This window comes from Mirounga angustirostris, unplaced genomic scaffold, assembly GCF_029215605.1.
Source record: "Mirounga angustirostris isolate CCGP_5_RB_7025 unplaced genomic scaffold, mMirAng1.0.hap1 SCAF_5, whole genome shotgun sequence".
In the NCBI taxonomy this organism is placed as follows: Eukaryota; Metazoa; Chordata; class Mammalia; order Carnivora; family Phocidae; genus Mirounga; species Mirounga angustirostris.
In genome coordinates, this window is record NW_026991713.1 from 25329243 (window position 1) to 25351961 (window position 22719).

General features: G+C 35.5%; 1 protein-coding gene across 7 annotated transcripts in view; it reads right to left on the minus strand.

Moving 5' to 3' along the window:
* VEZT (vezatin, adherens junctions transmembrane protein) overlaps positions 1-22719 on the minus strand; it is a 66246-nt gene that overhangs the window by 8859 nt on the left and 34668 nt on the right. For 5 of the 7 annotated variants that reach the window (XM_064590776.1, XM_045872827.3, XM_054506879.2 and 2 more), the window contains 6 exons: positions 20815-20990; positions 18706-18981; positions 15811-15960; positions 11475-11622; positions 6424-6755; positions 3544-3737 (listed from right to left, as the gene is read on the minus strand). In XM_064590776.1, the coding sequence (XP_064446846.1) occupies positions 3544-3737; positions 6424-6755; positions 11475-11622; positions 15811-15960; positions 18706-18981; positions 20815-20990 (1276 nt within the window). The remainder of the gene's footprint in view (positions 1-3543; positions 3738-6423; positions 6756-11474; positions 11623-15810; positions 15961-18705; positions 18982-20814; positions 20991-22719) is intronic. The other 2 variants (XM_045872830.3, XM_045872828.3) reach the window with 1 other exon arrangement.

The following is a 22719-nucleotide window of genomic DNA, read 5'->3' on the forward strand; positions in this document are numbered from 1 at the left end:
CCACCACTCTTCCCCACAAAAAATAAACTTCAATCTTGCACTTCCCTTATATTATTTCTACTCTCAGAAGTTAGAATTGGAAATGAGTTTCACAAGGAATAGTTTGAAGAGATCACCCAGGTGTGAACTTTAATTACTTAATATTGGTGTTTAGTTTCTAATCACCGGGTTACTTAGTCTCATGTCCAGCTCTCTACCTTTCATCATTATCTCTCTACTTAAAAAGAAGTAGGGTTTAAGCATCTAGATTTTTACCTTTCAAGAGTAATGATAGATAACTGGTTGGGACCAGGGTTGGGGGGAGACTCCTGGCTGTCAAGGGCTGGTGTGGACAAAGCAAGCTGGACTGGGATGGGAAAGACTCTCAGTAGGTGTCAGTCAGCAGCAGTGTGGCTTAGGGGACAGCCCATATTGTCAGGCAATTGCTTACACACAGGGATTGAATAAATAAGTAAACTTTGAAGATAACGAGTGCCGAGTTTCTCATAATCAGAAACGGGAGGTACAAATAGGGAGAAGGACAGAAAGAACTATGTAGTATTGGGACTGAATTGAAGGTATTGGTGTGAACCCATGGTATATAACATATATGGACAGACGCTGGGAATTGGTAAAAACAGTAACATCCCAGTGGCTATGAGCATACTTAGGATACTTAGCACCCACATGCTGGTTTCTAAATACCATTTTTCCATTAAAAGGATTGAGGGCTTCTTGGACACATGGCTGATGTTAGGGCTCAGGGCAAGGAAAGTATGAAGATGTAAAGAAGTGATCAAAGAAAGAATGATGGTGGCACAAACCACCCTGAATGGGTCACCTCTGGTTAAACTTTGGACAATTTGAGCAACAAAATAATAATATAATACTAACAAATTATGATCCACAGAATAAAACAAGAATCCATATATCCATATTGATATAAATAAGTGGAAAAGGGGGCTATCTGTCTCACAATAGAATGCTGACTAATAAGTGTAAAAAGAAAAGTGGAATTGGAAAATTACCATTTGGCAACAATCACAATACCTAATTCAAGCAAGAACTACTAACCGGGTGGATGCTAAAACTAGTGGGTGAAAACATTTTAAGCTATTTTATTTTACTTATTTAGAAAATTCACCCTTTTTGGTATCTAATTTTATGAGGTTAGACAAATTAGAGTCATATAACCACCACAACCAGATATAGATACAACCAAGATACAGAACAGCTCCATCACCTCAAAACACTTACTTACGCTGCCTCTTTATAACCTATTCCTCCCTCCATATCCAACTCCTAGAAACCACTGGTATGTCTGCTGTTCCTATTAAATTATACTGTTTTAAGAATGTCATTTCAATGGAATCATAGACTATGCAGTATTTGAGTCTGGCTTCTTTTGATTAACACAATGCATTAGAGATCCTTCCATCTTAATGATGTATCAGTAGTTTCTTTCTTTCTTATTGCTGAGTAGTATTCCATGTGGATGGATATAACAGTTTATCTACTCATCAGCTGAAGGACACTTGGACTGCTTCTAGTTGGTAGTGATTACGAATAAAGCCACTATAAACATTTGTTTACAGGTTTTCAAGTGAACATTACATTTTTATATCTCTTGAGTAAATATCTGAAATGATACTAGCGGGACATATGGAACATATACGCTTAATAGTGGCAAAAAACTTAATATAACCTCAGGGTTTTTTTTTAATAAAATGCTTATCGTGAAAGACGAGAAAGGCTAAAGTAGAATAAAGAACATAAAAGCTAAATGCCATGTGTGATCTGGATCTGGGCATATAAAATTACTGTTGGATCAATCAGTGAAATTAGAATGGGATCTGTGGATTAGAGAGCAATATTGTACCAGTGCTCATCCTGATTTTGATGTATATTGTCGGTATGTAGGAGAATGTCCATTTTCAAAAATGCAAACAGAAGACTTTAGGGGAAATAGGATCTCATGTCTGCATCTTATTCTCAAATGGTTCAGAATAATATTGCCAAAAGAATTTATAGACAGATACACAGAGAGGTAAGGCAAATGTGATAAAATGTCAAGTGAGGAATATGGGTAAAGAAGGGTACTTTGAACTATTCTTATGATATTTCTGTAGTTTTGAAATAACCTAAAAAGAGCTAACACCTACTAAAACACCTGCTTCTTAAAAAAAATCATACAAACATTTTATTCAAAGTTACACAGCCATGGCCACTATGAGCAATTTAGTGAGGAAAGTTTGCAAATGACTTATATCTTAATTTGTACCATTATCACTTATAAGCAAAAGCCACATATGCAGAACATCATGGCTTATCACCTGCCCAGTGTTTTGGAGACAGTTTTAACAATCATGTGTGACTAAAATTCAACATCTCAGAGTATGCTAAGGGGAGGAATAAATGGGATGCATCTCTAAACACCTAGTCGTCTTCTGAGTGTTTCCATTTAAAGAAAATGTACTCAAGAAACTAATATTACACTGTATGTTAACTAACTGGAATTAAATAAAAACTTGAAAAAAAGCCACCCCCAAAAGCCTTAAAAAAAGAAAAAGCTCTAGACTTAAGTCATATCAAAAAGTTAAACATGCATAAATGTTTGCATATATTAAAAATCCTTGGCAAATTTACCCTTTGAAGAAAAAAATTACTCGCCATTTACATTTTAGATGTAAACGATCTATTGGTGATGTATCCGTGATTAGCATGTTAACATTTCCTTTGAAGAAAGTTAACTTTCACTATATAAAGACTTATTCAGCTTCTTAAACACATTAAAGTATTACAGATCTAGCTGTAAATAAAACAATGACTAACAGGGTGATAAAGCATTAATCATCTTTGGCAGCAATACAATTTCTACATAAATCTGATTATCATAAAGGTCCAAGGGATAAACATGGTATTGGATTGTAGCACAAATTTAAAAATCAATATGCCAAATATTTACAATGATTTAGTGAAATGTACTAGTAAAAACTAATATAAAATCTGGGTCAAATGAAAGTGGTTTTGTGGAAAATTTCAAGATTGCCCTTTTGCCCAGCAATACAAGGCATTCCGATGTCACCATTACATAATGGCACTTAACACATTTTTGACCCTTAGTAACAAATACACAGTGCTGCCCTATTATAGCGCTGGTATACTATTCGTGAATGCCTGACGTAGTCTACCTTACAAGCAAGACTCAATTTCTGGCCTATAGCTATCAAACTCATTATTACACTAACTGGAAAAGAATTTCTCTGGAAGTTCTAGTAATGGAATAAGACTTTTTAAAATCTACCCCTTCATTAAGTTTTTTAAAAAGGAGGTATAGGATTCAGAGAACTTTCAAATCATATTCATTTATTGTTTACAAAATAAGAGCCAGACTTTATATTCAGTGCCAATTTGTATGTTTAAGTTCAACTTTTCTTTTAGTAAACTAAGAAGTTTTGTCAAGTCACTTACATCATAGAGATAAGAAACCTACCTAACAAAATCTTACTGGAGGACATTAAGCACGTCTGATAAATGTGTATGAAGGAAAGCTCTTATTGGTACCTTTTATATCTGTGTTTCTTCGGAGCAGTCGGTCCACTTGAGAAATGGCCTCTTCCCAGCAATTGTTGCTTGCCTGAACATGGGGCTGAATCAACTTCAACTTCTGTTCTAGGATTTGATAAGATTCTGATACTAGTTCTTGTGTTTCTTTAGTACAAACAAGCTTTTCAAGTTCATCTTCAAGAATTATTACCCTAAGTAGTAAAGAAAAACAGAAACAGATTTCTAAAATATTAAATAGAAAATTTATAATTCATAAGGCTTATTTAAGAAATAAGCTTATAAAATGAAAAGAGTTCTGGAGATGGAAAGTGGTGATGGTTGCACAACAAAGTATATATACCTAATGCCCCTGAACTGTATGCCTAAAAATGGCTAAATGGTAAATTTAATGTTAAGTGCATTTTACCACAATGTTTTCAAAAGCTTATAAAGGATATCACCTATTTATTCAACAATATTTCTTTTACATATATGAGGCATTTATGAACTGAAAGGATAAATTAAGCTCATTTCATACTTAATAGGAAACATAACTGAATCAGGGACATTAGGCATATATATGTAAATATAATATAATACCATAAAAAGCTCTAACATTTTATTTCCACTTTACAGATGAGCAATTGGGTCCAGAGAGTTGAAGAAACGTGCCCAGAGTTAGACAGCTGGTAGGCTCCATGTTTGGGCTGGATAGAAGCACAAAAGTGTAATACCACAGAAAGATAAAGACCGTGTTGTAAGAATTCAGAAGAGGAGAAAATTGCTACCAGCTATGGGTACAGACAGGGAACAGCTAAGGAAGAGGTACTTTTGAGGAAGCACTGAAGGATGGATAAAATCTGAACATGTACAAAAGATGAGGAAGGTCATTCTAAATGGTACATGGGAAAAGGCATTTATGCAGTGTCTTTGGACTGAAAGAAAGGAATGAGAAATAAAGACAGAAAGGCAGACTATATCAGGTTATAGCAAATCCTTTCAACAGAATGTTTTAGACAGACTGTAGTCCATGCTGCTACACTCTGAAACCAGTGAAGATTTTTGGTTAAGTGAGAAAGCAAATATATGCCTCAGAAACATTACTGGTAGTCAGCACTCTAGAGGCAGAGAGAAGAGTAGAAGGGTTAATGCTCTAGTGTACAAAACTGGGAAGAACAAAGGGGACGAGTGAGGAGGAGGAGTGAAACAAAACGAATGTTTAGATAACACTTAGTGTGAAGCGCTGCTATAGAGTAAATCAGATATGGCTTGTGACTGGTATACTCTGTTTGAAAGATGACATTTAGTACCATATATAGAATATTTCATTTTTAAACATCCTTCCCATGCATAATCCACAGTCTCTGCCAAGGTACAAAGCCCCTCTTTTTCATGTCCATCCAGTTTAGCCTCTTTCTTCCCTGAGCCATCTTCCCTAACTCTAATGCATTCTATTAAGTCCTGTATAGTTCTGATTCTATTGCCAAAAATTAATTCTTTAGAGACTCTGGCTTTGCCCAATACAACCTTTCCACTAAAATGTTTTCTCTGACATATAACCAACCTTTGTTGTCCCCTCAAGTAGAGATTGCCTTATCTTCCGTAGTCCTTGTGGGAGATAGGACTGAGTCCAGTTAGCATTCATTCATCTGCTTTCTTAGAACAGCTGCTAGAGACCACTGGAACATCCCTGCCTCACAGTTTCTTAATTTCCCCCTATGCCCTAACCTTTATAGCTGCCTTTTATACCTCAGACATATGGGTAAAAACTGATTTTCTCAAAATGTCTTTCTCACCTTAATTTCTTATTCTTGTTCATCATATTCTTCCTTACTCCAGTGAACTAGCCCTTTGATTTTACTGAGACGTCAAATGCTTTTGACCTGTTTTTGTTGTTTGTTTGTTTTTATCTTACAAAACTGAGTCCTGACCTCCCCCTTCTACTTCTTGCCTGGTATCCAGGGTCAGGTACATTAACTACAATCTTATCAACTCATTAAATTCCCATGACCTTCCTGATTACCAACATAATATGAACCCAACCATTCATTTGATCCAGTCCTATACTACAAGTATCTGTTACAGAAAAATGTCACTGGAATGACTGGATGCTACATTTGACCAAGGCAGAGTACCAATAATACCATGCAAAGTAGGGGTGCCTGGGTGGCTCAGTTATTAAGCGTCTGCCTTTGGCTCGGGTCATGATCCCAGGGTCTTGGGATCGAGCCCCGCATCGGGCTCCCTGCTCAGCAGGAAGCCTGCTTCTCCCTCTTCTACTCCCCCTGCTTGTGTTCCTTCTCTCGCTTTGTCTCTCTGTCAAACAAATAAAATCTTTAAAAAATATATACCATGCAAAGTAGAAGATAAACAAATATAAACTATGGACCCTGCACTTTAATATTCAACTTGGGCCAAAAAGTTTGTCCTCTGGCTCAGAAAATGTCCAAATCTACTTTAATTCATTTTTAAAAATTATAATATATTATTCTTCAACTATATATAACAATACCTCTTATAACTTACTGTTCCAGTGCTGGCAGATCTTTTTCTCAGATTGCAGGGTTCAGTTTAAGAGCCCTACTTAAAGAGCGTTAAAAAAAGCTCAATCTTTGTAAACATCTCCATTTCAGCTCTCAAACAGAATGAACACCTGCTTTTGTCCCTTCTAGGTTTTCTGTTGAAATCAGACAAAGTGAAAACTATAAATGATTCCCCCAAATTATAGTACCTACAAATCATTCTTTCTCTGCTACATTCATAGTTATAAACCATTCTTCATGCTGCATGTCTCAATTTTGCTTCTTTCTAGCTAGGATATAAGCCAACAACCACAATGGCACAAGAATGAGGCTTGCTAATCATGGGGACATTTTCTTATTTGGCTTCTAAACTTACTCATTCAGTAACGCTTTCAGATGGAGCTGCAAGCTGCGTACTGCTGTGTGAACGTTATTCAGTTCTCTTGACTTCTGTTGAGTTTTGGATAAACGCTGGGGTACTGACTGGTGCTGAGTTTCAAAATACCGATAAAACTCATAGCTGCGCTTAAGCTCTTCCAAGCAGGCAGAATGAGCATGAGGTAGACCTTGAGTCACATCAGATAAAATACGATGAGGCAAAAGTGCTGGAGTAAGTAAGGGCCCAGGAGGTGAATTAGCTGTAGAAAGTAATAGGGCTAGCCGTCTGAAGAACTCTGAACTCTGTGCCACCCAGAGTTGAAACAAAACCTAAAAAGAAAAAGGGACTACATCAATTAAAAAAAAAAAAAAGGTCAAAATTCAAAACAAACTACAAATTTGTTCATCTTAACTTCTGGTTAAATTTCTTACTTTATCCTAAGTAATGAATATAGCTGAGCTTGAACTAATCCTGAAGATTAGCCAAGAATGTTAGATCAAATTATGTAGTCATGGCATGTGAGAACTCCTAATACGAATATAGCATGTAATACCAGTATATACTTCAGAACAGTTCTATCCCAGAAAAAAAGTGTTGATAACGAGATACATCTATTAGAAGTGAATATTCCTTGATGAATTACTTACAAATTTTACACAAAGTAGAAAAGAAGACAGTAGGAATAATGGACCTATAGAAGTCTAAAGAAATGAGTCAGTGAGGCATCCAGAATTTATTGTTCAAAATTATACCATTATTTTGGCCTAGGAAATAGCTAAGAAATAACATAAAAATCAGTCCAGAGTAGGGGATGTCTGGCACGAGAAACTGCAAAACCCATTCTTGAGAGGTACACCCTGAATCAACAAAGGATTTCTCCAGATGTAGTCCTGTTCAACATGAGGACATGAGGACAACATCCCACAAATAAACAAATACATGAGGAAGCAATCTAATATGAGTAAGAGCAGACAACAGAAAGATAATTTTTCACAACAATGAAAGAGGATATTACTTAGATCGCTTTATTAAATGAACTTTAAGTTATACAAATGCTGAATTAAGATAATTTAATATAAACCTCTCTTACTATTAACTTATTTTTTTAAACTGAGCTAGGTCAAATTTCTAAACTGCTGAAGACACACTGTCTAGGAATTCTTGAATTTATATAAACAGCTTACCTCGCAAGTCTTATTATTTAACCATTAAAATTTGTGACCACAATGATTTTCTTTATGGTCCTTTATTTGATCATTCAGCATATTCTTTTTTTTTTTTTTTTTAAGATTTTATTTATTTATCTGAGACAGAGAGAATGAGAGAGACAGAGAGCACATGAGAGGGGGGAGGGTCAGAGGGAGAAGCAGGCTCCCTGCTCTGCAGGGAGCCCGATGCGGGACTCGATCCCGGGACTCCAGGATCATGACCTGAGCCGAAGGCAGTCGCTTAACCAACTGAGCCACCCAGGCGCCCCATTCAGCATATTCTTGAGCACCTGGATATGCCAGGCACTGTTCTAGGTGCTGGTAATACAACAGATAACAAAAATGAAAAAAAAAAAAAAAAATCCCTTTCTTGATGGAACTTATATTCAGTTGGCAGGGGGAGCAAAAGATTCTAACAAGTAAGATAGTTTCTTGGCTGATGAGCTATGGGAAAAAATACAGCAGAGAAGGGGAATAGCGAATGTGTGTTTATGTGTGTATACATGGGGGAGGAAAAGGGAGAGAGAGGCAGAAGGAGGGAAAGATGGGATGGCCAGGAAGGTCTCTAAAAGTGTCATCTGGGGGTGCCTGGGTGGCTCAGTCGGTTAAGCGTCTGCCTTCAGCTCAGGTCATGATCCCAGGGTCTTGGGATCGAGCCCCGCATCTCCCCCTGCTTGTGTTCCCTTTCTTGCTGTGTCTCTGTCAAATAAATAAATAAAATCTTTAAAAAAAATTAAAGTGTCATCTGAAGGAATTGAGCCATGGGACTATCATCAGGGAAAAGAGTCACAGGGAGCAGTAGATTCACGTACAAAGTCCTGTAGTCAGACTATATAGTACTTGGGACATGTGAAGAAGAGCAAGGTCAGGGTGGCTGGGTACAATAAGTAAGGGACAGCATGGTAAGCAATGAAGTCCCTGAAATAACTGGCTTTTACTCTAAGAAAAGTGGGGAGCCACTGAAGGGTTCTAAGCAGAAGAGTTATATGATCTCAGTTATGCTCCAGTCAGAAGGATACTACAATAATCCAGGTGGGAGTTAATGGTAGCTTGTACCCCAGTGGTTAGTGGTTAAGAGGTGAGCAGTAGTGAGACTCTGGATATACCATGTAACTAGAACCAACAGAATCTCTTGATGGATTGTTTATGAGAGAAAAAGTGTTATCAAAGATGATTCCAGAGTTTTGGGCCACAGCAACTGAAAGAATCAAGTCGGCACAGCTTATCACCACTTTTAAAAAGACTATCAAATCACTGCCATATTCTCCAGTTAAACCAAAACTAAGAAATATGCATTTTTTCCCATTTGTTGTTTGGATAGGGAAGTGGCTCTGGATGACAGGATAACCATAGCTTATGGGCAAATAGGAAATTTTGATTTAAAGCATTTTCACAGAATGTGGATTTATTTTTTAAAGCAGGAAACATACTATTTTATAATGATGAAAAAACTAGTTAAAAATTTGAACAAAGAGAAAGAGAGACAAGGACTTTATACTAAATATTTTATATACATCCCCCTCAGGGCACAATGAGGAGGTAGCTTTTCTTTCCAAAGGTGCAGCACTTGCTAAGTTTTCCTGAGAGGAGATATGTGAACAATAAAATCTAAATCCAAAGGATATTTTCTTTATAGGTCACAAAGAAAATTACAAAGGAAAACAAAGGTGCTGATTTATTTGTAAACCATCTTTCACAACATTTAAAAAAAAATTAATTAGTGTTGCTCTTTAGAGACAGAAATTTCCTTTAAATTTAACTTGCTTTTAACTTAAAATTTAACTTAAAATTTCCTTTAAAATTTAACTCACAAAGTCCATTTTTAAATTCTTTATCTGGGTACAATGGCAACTATACAAGGTGGCAAAACATAGTTTTTGAACATTATAGGGGTTTTCAGTGGTTTATAAACTCTGTGGACTTCAAGATAAAGCTTCTTGCAGAGGCTGATACTCCTGGTAATAATACAATCATTGAGTTTGGTTATAGATTACTTATGTGTCAAGATAAAGCAAAAGTCAAAGAACTATGGTCTAATTTATAAAACAACTTCGGTGAACAAAAAGGATTTAGCTACAACTAGCATCTTTTGCAGAAGTGCAATTACTGATTCAAAGCACATGATTTTTAAGGCTCCTTGTATGTCAAATTGCATTTTTTTAAAAAAACATTTTATTTATTTGAGAGAGAATGAGCATTAGTGGGGGGGGGTGGAGGGAGAGGCAGAAGCAGACTCCCCACTGAGCATGGAGCCCAACATGGGGCTCAATCCCAGGACCCCGAGATGATGACCTGAGCTGAAGTCAGACGCTTAACTGACTGAGCCACCCAGGCGCCCCTATGTTAAATTGAATTCTGAACAACTTTAGGGAACCAAGGAAACCAGTAAGAAAATTACTGCAGCAGCCTAGGTAAGAAATGATGAGGGCTAGAATGAAGATGGTAGACAGGGACACAGAATGGATGGGTTTAAACATTTTCCAGGTCAAACAGACACAAGAATCTACTGACAGACTGGATACAAGGGATAAAAAGACAGATAAGAAGGCTGGTATCCAGGTTTCGAGCTTAATAAGTTGCGTGGTGCCACTTATTGAAATGGGTTAGAAAGAGGGTAAGAATAAGTCAAGGCAAATTTCAAGTAATAGTAAAGGAAACAAAAAAGCCCCCAAGGAATTAGAATATTTATGTGAATCTGGAAATTCTAAGGATGTAGAGACTGATGCAGTTTCAGAACTAACTGGATCTTGGTGTGTATGCTGTCAACTACACTTGCACTGGTTTTCATGGTACCAAGTAAAGTTTTGAAGATGAGAAACTAAAATATCTAAGTGGAGTTTGCTAAAGACTGAAACAGAATCCAAAGACACTCAGATTGACTATTTAAAACCACTACCAGAATCTCACCAAACACATGGTTTTTCTAACTTGCTTTATTTTGTTTTTTTTCCATCTTACAATTTTTCTACCACTCGTTCCAAAGAATGTACCATAAATCATTATCAGTCTTATTATTACTGAACTTTTGTTTCCAATATTTGTTGTTGTAGGAATATCATGAACATACTGCGTATATTTTGACTACTCCGATAAATCTTTAAGCTTAAGATTACTGCAGAGTACATTCCTTTCTGAAGATTGGTATTAACTGCTAAAGTGAACTAATTTGTACTTTCATTATTAGTGTGAGGTCTCTCTGCTCATAGATAATGAATATTATCAACTTTCAATATCCTTGGCAAAATGTCTACTTACTACTAATGAGATTGAAAGCTTTATCATATTTATTGGCCATTTCTATTCCTTCCTTTGTGCAGCCAGTCCATGCACCTGATGTATCTTGTCTAGGTTTTACATACCTTAGTGCTCTTTATGTAGAGAGAATTATATCTACCTTTTTAAAAAAATCACTGCAATTTTTTTCATTTAGAAGTTTAATTCTTATTTAGTCAAATATATCCTTTTATGCAGATCTTCCAAGGAAAGATATAGATCTTATAAGTTCTTTATCCAAGTTTGTTAAAACAAATAGTCATAAAATCACTCATATTGGTTTTCTATTAATGTAAATTCACTTATCTATAAACTCTGATTTAAGGCAAGAAATTCTTATAGTAAGAATTTTAAGTATTTTTGATATCAAAATTTAAGGATCTCCTCGTCCAATCTTTATGATGCTCTCAACTTTTAAAGATAGCTTCGCAAACATCAGGAAGGCTATTATAATGATGGTATCCAGCAAACAATAAAAAGGAACAGGTGGACCATTTACATTCATATAGCACAGGCACAATCCAAGTGCATCTATCTTTTGTTCAGCCCTTTCGTTACACAGATTACCTTCAAAGCAGGGAGGCTGAAACCATCTGTGAGGTTATGTGCTTCTTCTTCTGAAATATGCTCTTCACTAAGTCCCAGGCCCAGCTCCTTAAAAGGCACCGCACAGATGTAGTTGGTTACATTGTCACTCTCAGAGTTCAGGGGGTAGGTTAAATTAGGTTAAGGCAATCAACAAAGCCTTTTCATTAAAAAGTATAAAGGGTACAGTGAAACCATCCAAAATTACCTTTACTAGTCTTTATTCTAAACTTTGACTGGAGGTGATGAATGTCCATTAAAAAAAACAACACAAAACCCATCTTAAAATTTTCTATATTGGGCGCCTGGGTGGCTCAGTCGTTAAGCGTCTGCCTTCGTCTCAGGTCATGATCCCAGGGTCCTGCTCAGCGGGAAGCCTGCTTCTCCCTCTCCCACTCCCCCTGCTTGTGTTCCCTCTCTCACTGTCTCTCTCTCTGTCAAATAAATAAATAAAACCTTTAAAAAAAAAACCTACTATATTAACATACCTCAGGTATCTTACAGGATACCTGTGACTAAAGTATCTTTATATCTATCTAAAGAATTAAAAGTTCAATTCTTCACAAGTGCTAAAGTACTAACTTAGTTATTTTTGACAAGTACCTTTTGAAACTGTATTATGTACTTTATTGTATCATGGCTCAGTATACTACAGTAAAGACACCTCTCTTCCTCCCAGTGTGAACACTGCAGAACATCATTAGCACTAAGCCTGCTCTACCCCTGTAGTTCGACACAGACTATTGTTCTGGCTCTGCTTTCCTCTTCCTCATGGGCATCTATCAATTTACTATGTGATTTTTTCCCCCCTTCAACAGTTTTTGTTTTGTTTTTTAATGTAAGGGGAGGGGGAGGCACAGAGGGAGAAAGAGATTCTTTAGTAGGCTCCAAGGCTCGACGCCCAGCACGGAGCCTGATGTGGGGCTTGATCTCACAATCCTGAGATCATGACCTGAGCCGAAATCAAGAGTCAGATGCTTAACTGACTGAGCCACCCAGGCACCCCACCTTCAACAGTTTTTGTAAAGAATTATATGCATACAATTCTTGATACTGAACTATTTTTATATTTCCAGCATACTCTTATCTAGTCATACATAGAACAATATTTTAATATAGTGCTATAGTAAATCTATAAATATTCTATTTAAGTATTTTGTATCTCCATCTGTGAGTTTGGTCTAGTTTTAATTCTTTGTAATTTGTGTTTTGGTACTGCAATTGTAGAAATTTCATAAATAAAATGATGTAGGGGAGGCTTTCTAACCTTTTCTATGGTCTAAATAGTTTTTTGAAAAACTATAAAACCATCTGGACCTGATAGTTAAAATTTCTTTTATTCATTTAGTTTTTGAACATGTAATATATTCACAGGATTAAAAATTCATAAGGTATAAAAAATTCATAAGGTATTAAGAGGTACAGTAAAAACTACTTCCTACCCCTGTCCCTTAGCCACCTCATTCCCCTAGGCAAAGGCAAAAGTAATCAGTTATTAGTATCCCTCAAGATATTCTTATGCATCTTTCAAGATACTTTATGCATACAGGCATACATAAAAGCAAATCCAAATATAAATGTGTATGTGGGGATATGTATATATATGTACACATGCACACACACATTTATTCCCTCATATATATCTCCCATATACATATAATCTCACACATATACACACGTATATATACAATCCCTGTTATGCACAAATGGAAGCATAGTGTAAATAATGCTCTGTACACTTCATTTTTTTCAACAACATGATTTGGATATCATGCATCAAGAACTTTATCACTTTTTTATAGCTGCGAATTTTCCATTGTTTACATATAACCAGTTGTGTTTTTTTAAATGGAGTATTTTTTATCACATACCTAATCTCTTTAAGTTTTTTAATTCTTCCTAGGTCAGTTTTGAAGATTTGTATTTTGATAAGAAATTATCCATTTCCTTCTACATTTTCAAAGTTGCTGCCACAAAGTTGTATAAATTATCTCCTTATAATTATCTTAATTTCTTCCATATCTATGGGTACAGCTCTATTCCCATTACTAATTTTGTATATTTCTACTCTTTTTACTTTGATCAGGCATGTGAGGGTTTATACTTATTGGTCTTTTCAAAGAAATAGTTGGTGGATTCTTTTTTATTTTAATTCCCTACGGTTTTTTGTGTGGTAAATATGTTCCGGTCCCTGCCTACCTCCGAATCTCATCTCACACCCCAACTCCCAACTTACTGTGCTCGTCATGATGGCCCTCTTGCTATACTCGACTCATGCTAAAATAACTCCTGCCACAGATCTTTATGCTCCCTGGTTCATCAAACTGGAACATGATCCTTCTCCTCATTCAAATGTCAATTTAAAGGCCTCAAGGAGGCCTTCCCCTATGATCCAATCAAAAGCCTTAACCCACCAATCACTCTCTATCCTACTCTGCTGGAGTTTTTTACTTTGTAACAGATACGTGAAAAGCTCATGTGTTCACTTTTTATTCATTATCTCATCCACTAGAAGGTAAGAGCCATGAGGACAAGGATCTTATCTTTCTTGTTCACTGCTAGGTTCCTATTACCCAGAAAAGTGACTGGCACAAGAAACTCATAAATTTGCAATCATTGTTAGGCTATCCCTTTTCACTCCCTTACCCCTCACTAAACTCTAAGTACCGTGTCTATTATGTATACCACCATAAATCCAGTGGCTGGCATACTGCTTGGCACTGAGTTTATTCTCAATAAATATTTACTGGATGAGTAACTCCTTGAAGTGCACATGCCATACTACCATACCTTTATTTCTTTCCGTATCTTTGCTCCATTCTACTTGGAATGCAGACTCTTATTATCTGCAAGGTTAACTCCTCGAAAGCATTCTCTGACCCTGCCGGCCAAGTACATTGTCCTGCTATGCTGGAAGGCACCCTGGGCACTTATATTGTATTATGAATACCGGTTTATCTATTGAAAATACTCAAAAGTCTTTAAAAGTAGGTCATACAAGTTTTTACTCTATCTTTGTAACACATAGCAGGCAGGTATTTAGGCAGAGGGGGAACTGAATGGACAAGTTCATGACTAAAATTAAAATGCTTTCAATTTCCAAAGAACAGCTGGTACAGTTAAAAATATATACATAGAAAGATTTCAAGTCATTAAGTCCTATAGTCAAGACACAACTTCACAGGGGCGCCTGGGTGGCTCAGTCGGATAAGCGTCTGCCTTCAGGTCAGGTCATGATCCCAGGGTCCTGGGATCGAGCCCCGCATCGGGCTCTCTGCTCAGCGGAGAGCCTGCTTCTCCCTCTGCCTGCCACTCTGCCTATCTGTGCTCTCTATCTCTCTGTCAAATAAATAAATAAAAAATCTTAAAAAAAAAAAAAAAAGACACAACTTCACCTCTTACAAGTTATGTAACACCAAGCAAATCACAGAAAGTAGAGAGTTTATTTAGTTTTCCTACTAAAATGGAGACAAAAAGATCTACTTGGAAAAGTATATATAAAGATATGATAAAGCACTCTGTAAACTTCCAGCATTATATTTATCAGTGCTATAGTACCCAAAATACTGAAGGTACAAGTAGTATATTTGCATTTCATTTACTCATAATTTAAATGATCTATGAATCTGAACTGAAATAAAGATCCTATACACCTTTATTTCCTGATTAACAGAACTAATTTCCTGCTGTAGTAAAGTGAAGTGACAGACTTACTGTCATGCAGTCTCTGAGTGTTTATTATACACAAGACACTGCCTAAGCACTTTAGATGCACTAACTCATTTGATGTCAACAAAAACACAGTCAGGAAGAGTATGTTGTTATTGCCATTTTTAAAATGAATAAAGCAAGTTAAGAAACTTGCTTACGGTCACCTAGGCAGTAACTGATACAGCTAAAATTTAAACTTAGCCAATCTGACTTGAGAGCCTCTGTTTTTTGAAAGGGGAAGGATTTCCTGTTACCAGTTTATTTCCATGTCATGACGCAAATTTGCCAGGTCCAGTAGCTTTTAAAAATGTCAGACCTAGAAAAGCCAGATTCTTCTGACTTTATTCTTTGGACCAGTAATGGGAGAGCCTTTGAGTTTTTTCCTTGTTGAAACTGAGCCACACGAGAACAGAAAAACCTTCTTCCTGTCTGGTATTGTTATTCCCCCCAGAATGCTTTTCCAGTTTTAAAATAGGAGTGATGATGGAAATTAGCTTCAAAATAGACGATCTCAGTTTACACTTAACTTTTACAGGATGCAACTATACTATCTATATTCATGACTCTGGAAGCATATTTATTCTTACATATAGACAGAAAAGGATATTTTTTCAGCATATATAGGGTAGCTAGCCTTGCTGCTTGGAAGTTGGCTCTTACAGTTCTGTAGACCGCTTTCCGAAGACCGATGAGATGCTGACTGGGATGCTGTCCAGCTTTATTAAATGGGCAAGCAGCACTGACCCTGTCAAGCAAACTTGAAAAGTAAAATGTGATACAACTGTACCGGTGTCCTAAAGTTTTTGTTTCCTAAATCCACAATTCTATTAAACTTAGAAAAAAAATCCTTTATCGTGGTTTTTATAGAAAATGATTGTAAATATCCCAACTCAGGTCCCACACATAGCCATTTCCCAGATACATATATTGTCACCAAAAAGAAAAGACAAATGAAAAATTAAAATCTCGAAGAGTAAAGGCTTCTTTTGATATGGGGAAACAATACATTTTATTCAAAATATAGTAGAAAGGTAAAGAATACTTATGTGAGACATTGCAATTTTTTGATACAGACATTCTACTTGCTAAAATATACTAAAGTGGTACTACTTTACATCCAGTTGTCAAAACCCAAATCTATAATAAGTATGAAAGCCTTAATTACAAATACTTTTACATTCTTAATATGCATTTATGTATGGTCACCAATCATACTTTTGGTCACTTGTACAGAACAATCAAATACTTTATAGAAATACATTCTGTACATTCATAGAAGTAGGGTAGAATGACTTACCCACCTGCTGCCACTGGCACTTACCTACTCAAAATGAAGTAGGGGACGCAGGGAGATAACAGGACCAGTGGCCAACAGGGGAATGCAAGTAGAAAGGCAAAGGAAGGGTTACTAGGTAGTGGCAAAGCTTCTCTCAAAGCTATTCAAGAGGAAGCACATTTCATAGCACTTTCCAAAAGAGAAATGGGGAGTACCTATTTGCAACAATGAAGTAGATCATGCTTTTATAAATGAAATGAAAAATAATTACATATTACACAGCTATGGGATAATAGTTTTTTCACCTAACCAGTAACTTCTCCCAGTAGCAAAGTAAAATATTAGAATTTATAAATTTCTTACACTATAACCACAAATTTGCAAAACATCTAACTCAAAACTCTTAAAATATTGAACCAAACTAAAATATATTCAGGCATTAAAAATCTATTTAAAAAACAGAGGACAATGGACTGTCAGGCTTATTTTAAAATAACAAAATGAGGCAAAGAATTGTTAAATTCTTTGCTAGAAAGGACAAACTGAGGCGAACAAAAGAGGGTATGTTTTCAATATATGGCATTATTGTGTGAGTTTCATTTTACTAATAAATCAGTTTTAAAGATGAAAATATTTCTAAAAAAGTTATGATTCAAGATTCATTATTCCTCATAATTTTTTCAATCCATTATCCAGTTAGATGGAAACAAGTGAAACAATTTTGCCAACATTTCTTTAGCCTGCCTGCATGTCAATGGATAGAAGTCATAATCCAGAGGTCAATCATGTCTAGCTGGCCCATTTTAGTTCTTCATGCCAATTCTATACATAATTCCATAATGTAAGTTGAAAAATGACAAAAAGCACAGAATCCCCTATACATGCCTAAGCATTAATTGGACACAGAGCCACGTTGCTTAACCAGTCAGTCTTCTCAAATGAAATACTGTGCAAATCAAGAATGAAAAGGAGTTATTACTTAGTGTTGTTTTTAACTTTTAAAATCTAAATGTTCAAACAACTTAATATTTGCTATGCTCTACCAACAAGTAGACTTTAAGTACAATATGAATGACAAAAATTCAGAGAGCTATGACATTTTGAATTGAGCAGAAAGAGAAGTTATAAAATCTCTCTCATGGCTCGAGATTGTTTAAACACTGTTCTAGAACACAACAGAGTGAAGAATGAGATGACTACTGGAGATTCTTCCACTTCCTGTTTCGTGATTTTCCACATACGGCTTTTCCATCAGGACTGTTTAAGTTATTCTTAATAAGCACGGCAGAGTGAAGAACGAGTTGACTACCAAGGTTCTTCTGCTCTCCCTTTCCGTGATTTTCCAGGTATAAGTAATTAAGAGTAATAATTATTCTTCACCATGTACTTGCTTTCTCCCGCCTACAGATTACAAAGGTTATAGGAGTTAAATAAATTGTTAAATATACTACAGTACAACTGTCATTTGTTAGTGGTTAGCAGGCAGCCTAGTGCACCAGGAAACGCTCAAGAGTCAGGTGGAATGGATCTGAACATTTGCTCTACCACGTGTAATTGCAGGCTTTTGGTTATATGCAAAATTACCTAGCACAGTATTTGGAACATAATGGTGCTCAATAAATATAACTACCCTTATAATAATAGAATAATATCCTATATATCCGGTAGCTTAATATTTAAGTAAGACTAGACTAGACTGGTGAATATTTAATTTCCTGTGAGAATGTGAAACATCATTATTTGCCTGATACTCTGAGAGTATTAGTGCTATAATACCTGCTAACATTTACTTAAAGAATATTATTAATGCATGGCAAAATTTTTCAAAATGAATTCAAGTCCAATACATCTATCATTTAAACTGAGGAAAGAGAGCAACTGGCAGAGAGTAAAGAAAGCAAACATTTGTTGGGTAACTTTGCATGCTAGGTTCCATGTTAGGCTCTCTCTATTATCTCATAAAATAATCACATTAGAACACAGAAATAATCATAATTCTCAAAGCTCTTTGGTTTCTCAAAGTAGATAGGCAAAATCATACTACATATTAAATCCAGCATATAATGTATTTGTTCCTTCACAGTTAAGAGACTTTAGTAAGTGCCTAAGAGAAACCTACTTTTTTCTATAACTGCAACACAGAAATGAAAATAGGTAATAAATATTCTAATTTAACTATGTAGTAGAAAAGAATTATTTAAAAAATAAAATGAAAAATGAACTCACAGTGTAAATCCTCTGGAAATGACTTCAGTTTCTTGAATGAGACGTAAAGCTTTTCTCACAAGGTTAGTAAAAGCTCGGCTATTTGTTGCTGTATCTTCTAAATGGACATTGTATTTTTTTAGAGTTACTTGTAGTTTGGCTGTTGTCCATAATCTCAAAGCTTTTACGATCAGAAAAATAAACAGAATCACTCCCCATACCAGCCAGGAAGATACAATCCACCAAGTGGGAAGCATAATGAGCAAACTAATGAAGGCAAACAGCACTGAGACATCCCTATAACAGAGAAACCAAGAAAATGATATCCATCAGACTAGAGAAAGATGTGTAATTTAGGTTTACTACAATAGATAAATGCTAGCTCCTTTGTAAAGTGTGACTTAAAAAAATATGACATTTAAACAAGTAATGTGAAATCGTTTAAAAATATCTAGCAAATAAACAATGGTGCTTAGGTATTAAAATGTGAGCTAAGTTTAGGTAAAGGACATAAGTAATAGGTATCTTCTGAAATGATTCTTTTTTTTTTTTTGAAGATAGGGACTCTTCTAACCTAAAAACAAAGTAGAGTTTAAAATCCAATTTTATAAATTTAAAAGTAAAAATGATTTTTACTATTTTTAATATTAAAATACATCTTAATATTGTCATACTATGAGTTCTCTTCCTAAAGTCAGATACTAATTATTTGCACAGAAACAAATATCTCAAGAAAATATAAGTATTTTTCCAATAGAACTAATATATACTCGAGTAATTGTTTCAGTAAAGTCAACTAATTTTAAATAATCATCATCAATCTGGAATACACATACTTACCACAGCCCATAATATGCACAAACTTTGTACTTTTACAATGCTTTAAGTAAAAATATATATGCATTTTTTTTCTCTAGGTTAATTACAAATCTACAGACTAAAACACATCTTTTAAGCAATGAAGGCTTTGATAAAAATATATGTAAGAAAGAGGTGACTATAGGGAGATGTGTCTCAGGATATCTAAAAAAAATCAACAATACTTGAAGACAGTTATAATCAAATTATAAAGTCACATATAAGAATGCTTCCTACTAAATATTTACCTGTCCCAATTTCCCTTGGAATACTTTACTTTCAAATGATACTGGTAATATCAAAGCAAAATCTCATCATTATACTTTCATGCATTAATAGCAAAGTCTAAAAGTATTTACAGGCCTCAGGGTTGCTTAATCACACCTGTGCCTATAGGAAACTTGAGAGTTAAAGCTGTAAAATTCTTTAAACCCTGGTTCCTTCTAGCAGTTCCTTGCATTCTTATATTTGTAAAGGGTAAGACGCTTTACTTCATCATGATGCTGAGTGACTACAGATTTGGAAGACATACTTTGCTACCTGTTACAATATGAAGCATTTGTAAATGTGACAGGAAAGACGGATAAATTCAGAAATCTGAGGCCAATGTTATGTAACTACCTATATAACTTGAATAGTTCAAGCAGTGATTTTGTTCACTTAATAAACTCATACTTTAATAGGAAGAGGACATGAACAGTTCTGTATATAAATCCCTTTTTGCTATTCTTTCTAAAAACATGGCCTGGGACTTCTGCATTAGACCCAAATACTTCAAGTAGTCGAAAAGTTTTAGGACTGAACTGTCAGTCTATTCTCTATGGCTTCTCAGCCAACAAAGCAAGACCTGACTGTTTACCTCCATGTCCCATCCTATTTTTGATGTTTCTATAATGCATTTATGATATAATCTATTAATTATAAAGATACATAAGTGGCTAGGACTGCATGCACACACATATATAGGTATACGGGTAAGAGAGATCCTTGGGGCACATGTTATGCCTGCTTGTTGGGTTATTAAACACAGAACTAATTATACTGAATTAAAAATATGTAATAATTGGATTTTTTTCCAGCTTCACTTTAAACAGTGTTTACTTTAGAAAGGTACTTTTTTTTTTTTTTAAACCTTTGGGGTATCATTACATTAATTACAACGTTAAAATGTATGGAATGTTTATAGTGTCTTTACAACAGAGAACAAGAAGATGGATTTCCTCTGCTAATACCATATATGTAAGCAAGGGATAGATGTTTTCTGGACAGTACCAAATATTAGGGGTTGCCAGGGAGCAAAGTGTTGGAAGGTGTCCATTTTCCTGTTGTTGAGGTTGCCCTGCAGACAGGATACTGGGATCAAGTAGCTCAATCAGCTCCACATCCTCTTGTAACAGGACTTCCTGTTGCAGAATGGTATGTAGTGAGTCGAGTCGGAATCCAATATCCTTGCCATTAAAAAAACGGAAGAGAGACATTATTACATACATAATTTTGTATTAAATGTTAAGCTCCTAATGTGCTAACAAAATTTAGGGTATTTATTTTCAGTATAGCCTCCAAGAAGAAGATACAACAGTTCAATCTATCTTTAGTATGATGTATGGGATTTTAGTTTCACCGTAAATGTGAAACAATAAAGACTGAGATGGATGTTACTGAGCCACCAGATGTAAAATATAAATTTTTAATAAAGAAATGTGAAGTAACTAAAGACGAATAAACCTGCCTAGTTAAGTCTAATTAATTAAATTGTTGGAACAGAGCATGGAAACTATAATCCTGTAACATAAGATGCTGTCCCTGGATACTGTAATAAGATAGCCAATACAGTGAGAATTACATCAGTAGGATCCAGGCCTTCTAAAAACGGACATTCAGATATTGAAAACACAACACTGAGGAATGTAATGCAAAACCACACTAATATGTGCATTGCACTTTATAGTTTACAAAATGCTTTCACATATACTAGCTCATTTATTCCTTCTTCTTTTCCTTCTATCTATCAAAAAATATTATATATACAACAAGAACCATGCTTGACACCAAGGGCACGAAAAATGAGCATAACATACAAGTCTCTACTCTCAAAGAGTTCACAGTTTAATGAAGAGGACTGAAAAGTAAACAGTCACAACATAATGTGCAAAGAAGTGCAATGAGGTATACCTGGGTTATTATGAAAATGGCACAGAGGAACCAAAACTTGTAATGAAGTCAGAGAAAAGAAAAGCGGTGATGCCTGAGCTGAGTCTTAAAGTATGAACAAGAATTGACCAGATGAAACAGTTGGAAGAGGGGGATGGGAAGAACAAAAGCCTCTTTAGAACTGCAAGTCATTGCTTTTAGTTTTACATAGAGTGTACATGGTAAAAAGGTGAGAGATGAGGGGCACCTGGTGGGCTCAGTAGCAGGAGTATGCAACTCTTGATCTCAGGGTTACAAGTTTGAGCCCCATGTTGAGGGTAGAGATTACTTAAATAGATAAATTAAAAAACAAAACAAAAACAAAAAAGGTGAGAGATAAAGTAGCAATATTAGAGTACACAGGTTAACTTTCACAGTAACCCCCACAATGTACTCCTCTCTGTTCTATAGGGGAGATTTTCATCCTCCTCTCTGTTCTATAGAGGAGAAACTAAAGCCCAGAGATTAAGTAGCTGGCCAGAATTCTGATTTCAAATCCTAAGTCTCTGGTAATCAATTATACTTCCCTATATAGAGTCTGCCGTATGAGAAAATTTGAAGTTTTTATTATGCATTAAATTTAAGAACAGAATGATCCTATTATAAGATAAAAATAAAGAGAACTTTTAATGGACAAGGCCTTTAGCTATTAAAGTAAAACCAATTAGGTCTAGGGTTTGAAGACAACGGGTTTGTTCTTCTTAGCCAGTTAATCATTCCCACACAAGAGCCTACCTACCCTGCCTAAGCTGATCATAATGGGGACTAAATAGGAATGCAGTGATCCATATATCCAACTATGAGTGCATATCTTGTGTGTTATACATCACTTTTAGAGAAGGAGAAGAATGTTTTAAATTAATATTAGCCCTATACTAACATATTTATTTTTTCTTTTTTAATTTCTTTTTCTTTTTTTTAAAGATTTTATTTATTTATTTGACAGAGACAGAGAGCGAGAGCAGGAACACAAGCAGGGGGAGTGGG